Source organism: Gamsiella multidivaricata, assembly GCF_025024155.1.
Source record: "Gamsiella multidivaricata strain RSA 2152 chromosome Unknown BC939scaffold_56, whole genome shotgun sequence".
Lineage (NCBI taxonomy): Eukaryota > Fungi > Mortierellomycota > Mortierellomycetes > Mortierellales > Mortierellaceae > Gamsiella > Gamsiella multidivaricata.
Genome location: NW_026251764.1, coordinates 17,764 through 30,426, shown reverse-complemented (window position 1 = coordinate 30,426; position 12,663 = coordinate 17,764). Strand labels below are relative to the sequence as shown.

General features: G+C 46.7%; 2 protein-coding genes across 2 annotated transcripts; one reads left to right on the top strand and one right to left on the bottom strand.

Moving 5' to 3' along the window:
- The first annotated feature begins 1,982 nt into the window (after nucleotides 1-1,982).
- On the top strand, nucleotides 1,983-8,425 carry BC939DRAFT_458906 (CPSF A subunit region-domain-containing protein). The gene is made up of 19 exons (XM_051556666.1): nucleotides 1,983-2,459; nucleotides 2,617-2,697; nucleotides 2,789-2,937; nucleotides 3,037-3,180; nucleotides 3,272-3,791; nucleotides 3,877-3,928; nucleotides 4,009-4,181; nucleotides 4,205-4,209; nucleotides 4,372-4,450; nucleotides 4,530-4,718; nucleotides 4,797-4,941; nucleotides 5,034-5,203; nucleotides 5,300-5,722; nucleotides 5,811-5,990; nucleotides 6,095-6,556; nucleotides 6,644-7,165; nucleotides 7,272-7,571; nucleotides 7,657-7,804; nucleotides 7,899-8,425. The coding sequence occupies exons 1-19, from the start codon at nucleotides 2,172-2,174 to the stop codon at nucleotides 8,351-8,353; spliced, it is 4,485 nt and encodes a 1,494-aa protein (XP_051409698.1). The 5' UTR covers nucleotides 1,983-2,171; the 3' UTR covers nucleotides 8,354-8,425.
- Nucleotides 8,426-8,582: 157 nt separating this feature from the next.
- Nucleotides 8,583-10,033, bottom strand: BC939DRAFT_505347 (Golgi phosphoprotein 3-domain-containing protein; the record flags this gene model as incomplete). The annotated part of the gene is made up of 3 exons (XM_051560649.1): nucleotides 8,583-9,082; nucleotides 9,198-9,447; nucleotides 9,770-10,033. 3 exons carry the CDS (start codon nucleotides 10,031-10,033, stop codon nucleotides 8,583-8,585), a joined length of 1,014 nt encoding a protein of 337 aa, XP_051409697.1.
- Nucleotides 10,034-12,663: the final 2,630 nt, after the last annotated feature.

Sequence of the window (12,663 nt, the reverse complement as noted above, 5' to 3'; positions counted from 1 at the left end):
AGCCGCATAAATACAAAACTAATATTGAATACTTCCTGCATCATTATTCACCTTTTTCATTTCTTTAAAAGAGTCAAAAAACATGCAGAACGCGTCTTGTTGTCCAGAAACGCGCCCCACAAAACTTATTGATTCTTATTCGCCAACTGAAACAGGGGTAGTCAGGGGCAGGGACAGACACAGGGACAAGGAAATGTTATGACCTAGAAAGAATTAGAGATTCTGATACGGATGAAGTTATCTTTCTTATTTAGTCCTGCTAAGATATTTCCTCCTTATTCTGTTGCTTCTGCTATTATCACATTCGGGTAGGAATGGTTTTAAATCTTCATCTGGGATCGATCGAGCGTGGCGCGCAGACCAAAGACCAGCCCTGTCGGTTTCAGTTTAATTAAGTCCGACTTGTGCGGAGGGAGGACTCTGCTGAATATGATAACGACGCGAAAGAAGAGCAGGAACAAGGAACAAATGAGGAACTGAATTGAATTGCCCTGTCGCGTTATCATCAGCTCTGGCTGGTATGATAAAGCTCTGCGAGCCATCCATCTTGACAAATGTGAGCTCGCTCCATTCATCCCTCTCTACATCATATGCTTTTTCATGGCGAAAGAAAATTATACCAGCGTTTGAGTGCGAATGGCGGTACAGCAGCACAATGAAGCTACCATATCAGGTCCTTGATCAAATCGCGTACTGCGTCTGCAACAAAACGCGTACCAGTCGCTGCGCTATAGTCCCGCCAGGCACAGCTAAAATATGTGAAAAAAAGAGAGATCAGCCCCATAACAAAAAGCAACAGCATTTGATTTCAACACTCTTCTGAGAGCCAGGGGTACATTGACTGGGGGTTCGTTGTCCGCATCTCTATGAGCTTTTTGTCATCAAGCTTTGGCACTTTGAATCCAACCCATCCGATTCCCCAACTCTTCTGTCCGTCCCTTTTTGATCTTACAACCAGTTTGGTAGGCAGAAGCGCGCTTTTCCTTAAACCAACCATAACTGTCTTCCTACTCCTTTACATTTTGTTCCTTAGTACCTTTCATTCCGATATACTTCGTCTTTACATAGATCAGCGCTTGGAATCCAGAATGGGCGATGACACAGGAAGGAGCGGCTTTTTTGGGAACGATCGATGGCTATGACAAGTCCTCAGTTCATGAGCCAGTGTTCTATGCTGAGTCCTTTTTACCAAGCTGCCGTCCTAAACGCTTCACATATCTTTCGATGCCTACCTGTAGGGGCAACTTCTACTTGATCAACGAAAAGTAGCTGAGGCTGTTTTGAGAATCAAAAGGCCACCAGAATGTTCGGACGGTCCGAAAAATATCCTGATCAAGGACAGCACTACTCGGGCGGGGGAGTACGTGTTCATAGAGCTCTGCAAGCCGATGGGTAGCTCAAGATCCATGCCTACAGCCTGACTCTGCGCCTCCTGCTCTACAAAGTCGCCGAAAGCGAACAGGGATGAGCTGTAGCACCAGCACTCCAGCTTCGGACAGCTGGATCTGTCCTAGGCTGCTTTTAACAAGTTCACTGGCATGGATAGAGGAATCTTTAATACTGTGTGGCCCTTTGTTTAAGTACCATCTTTCCTCTTTAGCTCCACGAGAAGCGCGATGAAGTCCATATTGGTCTGTACATCTCCTGACGCTATTGATGGGAACGGCGATAATAAACTAAAAGAACTTAACTTATCGGGTTCCAAAGACAGGTATAACCCTCATCCAACAATGTATACGTTGATAATGGCAGTTTCTTGCCAGTATTGCCTTAGAGAGATAAACTAGGTTTGTAGAATAACTCCCCGTTCGAATGACTTGATTATCACTTAAACTATGTGCACGCGATCAGCACAAAGGTCTTCTTGCTCACACTATCACTTTATACAAGTTACTTCTCGAATTTTAATATCGAATCTTGTCTGAAGAGGTGGCTGCTGGCCACACCAGCAAACACTTTGAGCGCGTTGGCTGTGTTCACATCACTTCCTCTTTGCTACATCGCCTGTGCTTGCTTGAAACAAACCAGGAAACCCAACGCGACATCCTGACAGCCCATCTTTCAGGATACTGAAGAACCCCACAGTACTTCGACTTTAGTAATTATCCCCAGCCTGTGGAGTGTGCTCTGCAAAAAAGTGATCTCGATTGGATAACAACGGCGTCAACGCAATGTCCATGTACACGCTCGCCAAGGAACTCTTTTCTCCGACAGGGATTGAGCGAGTGGTCCGATGCAACTTTGTGCGGCCAGATATACTCAATGTCATCGTCTCGAAGTCGACTGTGCTGGAGATCTATAACTTCACGGAGCCAGCGCAGGCTGATCAGCTACCAAAATTGGAACTGGTGGCGACGCATAGACTGAATGGAATCATCACTTCCATGGGAGTGATCCGGACAAGTTCATCAGGCCAGCACGGATTGGACAGCATCTTGGTCAGCTTCAAGGATGCCAAGGTTCGTTTTAAAGCAGCTCAGGAGCATCAAATCAGACCACTTGGTTGTCAACTGCTTAACAAGTGTGTATGGGAAGGGTTCTTTAATAAAGCGCCTGTTTTTCACCAACAATCGTACAACGATCCCATGTTATTGCTCATGCCTTGACTGCACATAGATGTCCTTGCTGGAATGGTCATTCTCGAATCATTGTCTTGTCACTGTCTCGATCCACTACTATGAGCGAGACGACTACAAGGTAAAGATCGCAGCAGGAAATGTTATCATAACAGGCTTCCAAAAGTCGGTTTCTGACAGTCTTTCCTGTTTGCCCGTCATCCCGGTGATAGCAAGAATTTTTGAACAATTCACACCCGACTGAGATCCGAGTAGATCCATCGCGACGCTGCGCTGTCCTAGCATTTTATGGAGATCGACTCGCCGTGTTACCCTTTAGACAGGAGGAGACCTCAATTGGAGAAGAGGATGATGCATCAAAGTAAGGCTTTGTCTTTTTAACTGAAAATGGCCGAAATTCGTTGTGTGCTCCTGCGATGTAACCAACGTATCGTTTGTCGCTGCTATTACTTATCAATAGGAAATGGCCATATCTGCCGAGCTATGTCATGACGCTGTCTGATATTGATATTAGAATCAAGAATGTCATTGACATGGTGTTCCTCTATGATTTTTACGAGCCGACTCTTGCCATTCTTTTCTCCCCTCAGCAAACGTGGACGGGGTACATTCCAATGACACCGTTTCAATAGATATGGATGACTTGGCTGAGAAGATGCTGACCGCTCACCACATCTGCCTCTTTCTGCACATAGCCGTCTGCCAGTGCGCAAGGATACTTGTTCTCTGGTCGTGGTCTCGCTCGACATAACCCACAAAGTCTATCCCATCATTTATTCTATCGACCAACTCCCTTACGACTGCACAAAGGTCATTGCCGTACCAAAGCCTGTCGGCGGACTTTTGGTTGTCTCTGCAAATGCACTTATTCATCTTGATCAGGGATCGACAGGCATGGGCGTGGGCGTCAATGGCTATGCACCTATGGTGACAGAATTTCCATTACAAAACCAACATCATTTTGATATCGCATTGGAGGGTTCACAGCATGTCTTTCTGGCACCGGACCAAATTCTGTTCACGCTGAGGAATGGCGACATGTATGTGGTTGGGCTGCAGCAGGAGGGGCGATCGCTCTCTGGGTTCAAGATTGAGAAGGCGGGAACAAGCATGCAGACATCATGCAAATGTTCCCTCGGTTCTGGATACTATTTTGCTGGGTCCCGATATGCAGATTCGATGCTGATCAAGTATTCCACCAAAGATCAGGTCAAGGTACGCAATACAACAATGACACGCCTGAAATTCATCGTCGATAAGGCACGGCGTGGCTTTTACTCATATCGCTAGTCATTTATAGAAAAAGAAACGAATTGCCGCGTTTCCAATCAACTCGATGGATTTGGAAGATGGTAAGAATTCAACCATAGATTTATCATTCTGAAATATTCTGAATTAATGTTGTGACACTGACGAACGACCTTCCACTTAGAACTCTATGGACAGGATGTGGAGACGATTACGGATCAACCGACGGATAAGTCTAAGGATGAGATCGAGTCGGCCATGGACGCAGGAGAATCGAAATGGCAGTTTGAGATTTGCGACACTCTCACCAACACAGGGCCTATACTTGACCTTGATATTGGGCAGAGGGCCAGCAATGTAAGTAGCGCAATATGTTGAGCGAATCCATCTACTATTTCTATTACTGGACTTCAATCGGAGCTAATACCATTATGAACCCGTTCTCCTTTTCTTACTTTACTTAGGAATCGGTAGGTGGACAGGTTGTTCAATGGAACGCTAGAATCACGATCGAATCAACGACTCGCTTACATGACTCTACGTTATAGCACTCCGACTTTCCTCCTCAACACGAGCTTGTCGCTGCTACAGGATCTGGTCAAAACGGCGCACTTGTGGTCTTCCAGGTACATCTAGGTAATTGTATAAATACCAATGCCGGTGCTTGCCCGGAAACTTACGCTGTTTTCGGATTCTATTACATAGAGAAACATCCGGCCAAATGTTGTGCGGTCGACAGATGCTTTAGCAGGATCCAACTCGTTGTGGACAGTTTATTGCAGGAAAGAGATCATATTCGAGGGTGTGTCGCAATATGAGAGTCGCAAGACAGGCGATGGCGCCGAGGACAGCTACGACAAATTGTTGATCGTGTCCAGGGAAACGGGCACATTGGTAAGTATTGAATATGGTATTGAGGAAATGTAAATACTGCGCAGGATTTTGGAAACTGCAATCTCACACGGCCCTCAGGTGCTGGCGACTTCTGGAGATGATTTGCGTCAACTGCCCAACTCGCAGTTCTACTCCGAAGGGCCTACAGTTGCGATAGGGTCTTTACTGGAAGAAACGAGAATAGTGCAGGTTTATTCCGGAGGGGTGCGTCTGCTCAATGCAGGTACGATGACTTCTTTGCCGAGCTAACTATTGAATCTTAGGATGGATAGACCAAAGATACTGATAATATGCGATTCATTGTTGTTGCTCTAGACTGCAAGATCAGACAAGTGATCCCTATCGGAGAACACCTCTCTATTGTGGCTGCTAGCATCGCCGACCCCTATATTTTGCTACAACTCCACGATGGATCAGCACTTCTGCTCAAAGGTGATATGAACACAAAGGATGTGACAATTGTCAGCCAAACCTCTGTCCTCAGTGTAAGTCCGCAGCTATGTTTGTGAGATACATGAATCGAGTGCAACGCGTTAAATTCTGACGTACATTTCATATAAATGCATGAATGCCGTTATTAGAGCTTGCCAATCAAGAGTTGCTGTGTCTATGCGGACACACTCAGTACAATGCTCACTGTGAAAGAAGCACCGACAATGGCTTCGCTACGATCCTCGGTTGCGAATACTTTGTCCAGCTCTGCAGCAGTTGGCAAGAAGCAGAAGCGTGCTAAGAAATCCAAGAAGGAAGCAGCGCCTATTGTTGATGACGTTGATTTAGATCTCTATGGACCTGCGATGGATGAAGAGGATGAAGAGGAAAGCGAAGAGGATGACGATGTTGAGATGGGTGCTGCACCAGGCACCAACGGCGACGTGCCCATGGTCGATGTAGACATGGAGAACGTCCAGTCCACTGCCAAGGCGAGCATGGCCAATCCTGAGGGGCAGTCTCTACAGGCGACACATTGGTGTGTCATTTACCGAGCGGATGGCGCGCTCGAGGTCCGTCTCATTCTCTTGCTACTGTTATATATTAGTGCTGGAGTTTGACATCGTCATTGATAACTAACTGGATCTTTTACCCATCTAGATCTATCGCCTGCCGGATTTCAAAGAGGTGTTCTTCTTCCCTCATTTTGATCTCTTGCCTGACGTCCTCCCAGATGCACCTGCGCATCAAAATACCAAGCCTGCTGGCCATGCTCGCGAGATCACTGAGATGGTTATGGCAAACATGGGAGCTAAAGAAAAAAGGGAAACCTATCTTGTGGTAAGCAGATCATGAGAACATGTATCCTCGTAATGATCGCAACGTGCTAGTGCTTCGCCTTTATCTGTGTGTAACAACTTCGTACTCTCGATGTGCTTCCATAGATGAGGACATACCGCGGCAATATTGCTGTATACAAAACATATCAGCACTTCCCCACAGTTGAGCTGGACTCTGCAGGAAAGCAGATTGATTTCTCAGATCGGCTGGCAATTCGATTTAGAAAAGTGCCCTTGGATAACGTGGCACGCGAGACCCCAGAAGACGAGGACCCGGATGAGCGATCGAACGCAAATGTCACAGAAGACGATTCTAGGGACGCTGTCGAGCGAGAGATCAAACGGCAGGAGCGGAGGAGACAGCGCAAAGCTAGAAACCTGATCCCTTTTACGGATGTAGCTGGATATGAAGGTGTGTTTGTCTTAGGAACCTCGCCCCTGTGGATCATGAGCAGTGGAAGGGGTTTACCAAGAGTCCATCCTATGATCTGTGATGGCAGGATTGGGTGCTTCACGCAATTCCATAACCTCAACTGCAAGCACGGCTTCATAACATTGAACGCGGAGGTACCGTTTCTTCTTGGCAAAGTGATCAAATAGGATTGAAGACGTTAAAGACGCTGACTAACCTTTGCCTTTTGCTCTTCCATTTAGGGGAACTTGAGGATCAGTCAGCTCCCTTATGAAGGCGTTCAGTACGACATGCCTTGGCCGATTCGCAAGGTGCCTTTGAAAAAAGCTGTGCGACGTATCGTGTACCACCCAACCTCCCAAACATATGTCACTGTTACGGCCATTCCAGACCCATTCGTAGTGAAGGATGAGAACAACGTCGCTGTCCACGACCAGGCTACAGCAACAGCAGCCGGCGGCATTGCCACACCTGCAACTCCAGACACGCATGCTGTGTTGAACGGTACGGCCGACAGTAACGGTCATCTCAAAGTCAAGCCTACGGGGCCAGGATTTCGACCCCTCTCTGAGAGACAGACATTAGAGCTAGTGTCGCCTGTTACTTGGGAAACTGTGGACCGGTTTGAGCTGAATGAATACGAGATCGTTACGAGTATTGAGACTGTAAGTCTAGAGTCTAGCCAGGATGCATCCGGCCGCAAGAAATTTATTGCTGTAGGGACATCCTACATCAGGGGCGAAGATTCAGCCATGCGTGGAACGGTATGTTATCTTTCTTTCTTAGCCCCGATAAAGGATGGAGTGATCGTCGCGTCGACCTCCAAGCATATGTCTAACCTTCGTTGGTCTCTTATTGGGTTATGCGTAGATATACATCTTCGATATTATTGATGTCGTACCAGAGCCCGATAACCCTCAGACAGATCACAAGCTAAAGTTGCTTCACAGCGAGGAGGTCAAGGGCTCTGTCACGGCCATGGCTGCTATCTGCGGGTACCTATTGACTTGCGTTGGTACTAAGGTCTTGGTGCGTAGTTTCGAGGACAACGAGACCTTGACCGGTATTGCATTCATTGACGTCCAGATCTTTGTTACGAGCGTCAAGGTGGTCAAGAACACGATCATGCTCGCAGACGCCTACAAGAGTGTATGGTTCATTGGGTTCCAGGTAAGCAGAAACTTCGGTTCACTTGTTACCTTGCATAATTTTATTAAGGAGCTACAGCTGACAGCTTCTATCGCATCGCTCCTAGGATGAACCTACAAAGTTGGTACTGTTGGGCAAGGATTACCACCCTATGGAATCCATGAACGTGAGCTATTTAATCGAAAATCAGACGCTAAATATCGTTGTGGCCGATGCCGAAAAGAATATTCGTCTATTGCAGTACACGCCCTATAGTACGTACATTGCCGTCTCGACTGCAGCTACTCTCGTTTTACCACTGTGCACGGACAACTCTAACGTTTTGCATATTTCAAATATCTCTCTTAGATGTACAATCATTCAGTGGACAGAAGCTGATCTGCCGCGGCGACTATCATGTTGGATCACAAATCCAGACCACTATTGCGGTCCCGAAGATCGTTCTCAGTGGTTCAGATGAAGGCATCAGTCATTTGACGCTCTGCGGCACGCTGGACGGTGGGCTATGCATGATCACGCCGATCCCCGAAAAGACCAGCAAGCGCTTAGCACTCTTGAGCTCTCAGATTGTTAATGGGGTACAACATCATGCAGGACTGAACCCACGTGCGTTTAGGTTGTTACAGTCCAAGGATCGCCTCAACTCGAACCCTGCCAAGGGTATCCTAGACGGCGATTTGCTCTTTGAGTTCGTCAATCTGCCGGCCAACAGACAAAAGGAAATGACAAAGCAGATCGGAACAGGCGTAGATCGGGTCATGGATGATTTGGCAGCTATTGCAGTCGCAGCTGATCATTTCTAATCGGATAAGTTGGTGTCGTCCCAGCTGCGGTGGATGAGCAGATAAATAAAACGCACGGCACGTTTTACATGCAACTCTGATCAAACTTTTTTTTTCTTGCTTTAATGGCGAAGAGCCAAGAGTGAAAGCATGTATTATGGTGTATAAGGCAAATCTTGAGAAAGAAAGACAGAAAGCGATAGAGGTACATAAACAAACAAAATGACCCATAGAGAATGAAAGAGGGCTTCTATATAATGCTGTCCATTTTGGTAAATACGTTCAGCACCGCTGCAATAACCTCCATCTGCAGATCCTTGCCAGTAGTCTCGTTCTTCGAGGCCGAAGATCCAAAGGGGAAAGTGCTATAATCGTTGAGGAGCTCTTCGACCTTGGTATAAGCGCGCTCGCGCATCTCATGGTTCAGATACAGGAGCGCATTCTCGAGCACGTTCGCCGCATAAGCTGCACAGACCATGGCCACCGTGCGGAGTTGCTGGTATGCAATAGGTGATTCCCGGTCCGTGAGACTTGGTGCCGATCCGTTATTCCGCGAGATCAGGGCTGTACAAGCTCTCTTGACGACCTCCTCCTTGACGGCCGAATCTGTGACGGGGTGTGTTGCCATGTCGAAGATGAGGAAGTTCCGCTTCTCTGTCCGGAGCACACCCTTGTCAACCAGACCCTTTGCTAGACGCTCACGCACCTGCTTCAATTGGAAGCCGATCTTCATCACATTCCAAGTCTCGCCTACGTGTTGAACGATCATGATAAACGAAGAGCAAAGCATAGTTTTGTTAGTGAACTGTTCTGTTAAAATAGGATAAACGATGCACCTTATACGTTATGGGTCACTGCTGCTTACCACTCATAAGATCGATCCATTGACCTACGCTCATTCTCTCTGGTGTCGATCCAATCATCTTCAATGCCTCGTCCAGCAAGACTTCGCCTGTTAGTTTCTCGCTCACGACTTCGATATAGCGATCGGCAAGGGGGTATTTGCGGCGATTAGGGTCCTTGACCATGGCGATGCGGTTACGGAAGGCTAGCTCCATCAAAATGCAGCCTCGCAGGGTGTAGGAGATATTGTCGTTCCAGAACGAGAGATAGCCCTATAACAGAAGAATAAACGCAATGCGGGGTTAGTATATTGCAGCCTCTCCTGGTTTTCTATGCTAAGTCCAGCAAATGCCTCAAGGCGTCTGCGCCCCGTCGCCGTGGCGAGAGTTCAGTAATGAGGGCTCAAGTCATGAAAGGCATAGAAAACTAAAAGCAAACGCCCTAGCTTGAATCGCTGGTGCACACGATAGACCTTGTTGCCTCCAGAAAATGGTTCCTGCACATTAACACTCCTGGAAGGTTGTACCAAAAATATCCTCCAGCGCCCTTTTCTGACTTCTTGTGTATGTTTTTTGTAGAGCAGCAGTGCATTACCTGCTTATCTTTGAGACCTAGAAGCAACACCTCCTCCATCAACGTCAACTTCGGCTGGGTTTTATTCTCGTCCTCCATCTGCAGATCCCTCGGGTCAGCGACAACTTTAGCATCTGAGCTAGACAGGCGATGAAAACTCTGGTTCCTGCCATTTCCTGTATTGGGTCCCGATGAGGAGTTTGCAGGTGTTGAATAGGCCGAATCCTCTCCTCCTCCACCACCGCCACCGCCGCGTCGCCTCGAGAGTCCTCCTGCAGATGACATCGTATAAGTTTGGGTAATAAAATTCGAAAGAGTTGCGAGAGTCGTATGGGTCGGTCAACCTGTTGGCTTGAGAACAGGGGGGTCGATGTGGATGTCGTTGCTTTCCTTGGGCTTGTCTTGTTGATGAGGCTACTGATGAAGGATGAGGATATGAGTGCAAAGAAGCATTTGTGCAATTAAGGGAAACTGGTTTAGAGTTGCCGCATGTAATTAAGGAAAGATAGAAACTCGTACGGCTACGGAGAGTTGCTCCCTAACTGCATGTGCCACCAAATTGAGGGTGTTGAAGCCTGAGGCTCCTCACTCTGACTGTGCGCGCCTCTTCACTATGTTGTGCTCACGGGGAACATGCGCGGCTGGGATCTGGCTATTTTCTAGAATGATACATTGATACATCTTCTTTACAGCTTGGTCCATTCTCAAGCGCAATATTAAAAAAAAAAAAAGGCTTCCGTTCAAGGCAACTGGTCGAGATGAAAGTCACTACAGAGAATACTGCTTCTGTATCGAATCCTTCCGAAGCGGTTACAACTCACATTGAAGCAATAAGAAAGGCACATTCTAATGCATTTTGACATCTACGCGTGAACCTAGACCTTGGAATTACATTATGCCGAAGGACAAACAAATAGGACACAGAGCGCCTCCAAAACATACACCATACAGAGAAAGATAAGCGGAATCAAGGCAGCAGAAGGGGAAGGAAAGCCGAGCCCGGTCAACTCTAAAGTCAGTGGAGGTTTTGTTGCAAATCAGTAAGCGCCGCCTGTAGATAGTCTAGCGTGCTCGTTTGGCAAAGGAGCAGATAAACCTCCTCCACAAACAGCCTCATTTGTGCTATTATGTCAAAATCTTAAACGAAGTAAGCAACGAACCAGAGAGATGGTCCACAACAGGCACCCAAAGCCTAATGTTGAAAGAGTTGTCGCTCCTCGTTGCGAATCCTGGTCTATCCCTGTTCCTGATATCAAAGGATTATCCTGCTCAGAAAAACCGGTTTTGGTTTCTATACCCTCCGCCTCCCTGTAAACATATCCAGGTATGTATTTTCTTATTCTAAACCAAAATAAGCTACTTGTGTTTGCGAACAAACATTCAAGTTTGCATATCCATGAACTCCTCTTTTTTTTTTTTTTTTTTTTTTTGATCGGATGGCGCATTCGCAAACGAGCGACATGCAGGCACCTCGTTCCCCTAGCGTTGCCTTCTTAGTAATCTGCAGAGGAAAAGGCTACATAGCCTTGCTCCAACTCACTTCCAGCTCTCCTTTTCTTGGTATTGTGAAGCTGTTGATTAGAAATGCGAATGAAAGCTGCGCAAAAACGCTAATTAAAAATCATCCTGGAGTTGAAAATCAAAAAGACAGGATGAGCTTACGTTGCGGACACGTATACACCCTCCCCTAGAGATCACGGCTGAACAGGCGCCAGCTCTTATCTCCAAGTCAATGGCCGTCAAGAATGTGCTAGTGGACGTATTACTCAGCAGGCTCCTTTTTAACACTCAGCGATCAGATTTTTAGACATAGAAATCATAGTTGGAAGCTTACCTGCGAAGACCTTCAACGTCGAATGCGCAGAAGAGGCCAAGGAAGGAACGGGCAACGGAGATGGTGCTTGATGAGTAATTCGTTGGGCTCCAGAATGATATCTTGCGTAGAAAGACATGTTTACAGGAGTTGATCCAGTAGCTCTGGCATAATCATGCTGATGAATGGTCGAGGAACTTGGAAAGAGAAAAAAAAATTTTCAGGGCAGAGCGATTGTATTTCGATGAAATCTAGGTCGAATATATTGGAGTATTCTGTTGAATTCAATGAGCCTGTCGTCGGACAACGCCCCACGCAAAGTCCATTCTGAAGATGCTCGCTGTCCGGCCCTGTGTAGCCATGACCTGTTTTCGTTCTCTCGCTTTTACCGGCTTATTTGTTTTGACGAGTCTACTAGGCAACAGGATACCCCGTTTTGTGCATAATTCTCTATGTGGGCTTTGGAGGCAGGCATAAGTACGTAGTCTACCACGAGCAGCATTTACAAGTCAGTGTCTCTTCGTCCTTTATACTTCGATGGCTCTGAAGTCTGCGCACTTTTTGTTTATATCTTTGATGTCTAACATAGACATTCAGACACAGCGGTTGCAGTTCGAACCAGTATCCATGTGCGATCATGATCCTTGGTCTGTTGAACTGACAACAAACAGTACTGACTCACCATATGAATGCGTCCGATTCGGGCCACACTCGCATTTGGGTCACTCCGCATTCCGCAACCAACTATTTGTCCCGACATGAATGAACGAGGCAGAAGATGCAGATGGGACGAAGCTTGCATTGGCGTAATGTTCTGTTGTCTTCTGGAGTAACCACACCTTAAACTAATTATTATTGTATTCCCTTGAACGAGATGAATTTTACTGCAATCGAGTGCAGGGATTTGCCAAGATGCGTAATTGGAACGCGTACCCGGGCGCAGCTCGATCTACACATTCTCGAGTATAGGAAAATACATGTAGCAAGATCAAGAACTATCCATCGTGTACTCAGTCATCTACGTGCATAAGGAATGACATGTAGATTGCAAATGTGGTCCTCAATGGCCGCGTTTGAGTATTTTCCGCGCTATTTTTTTTAT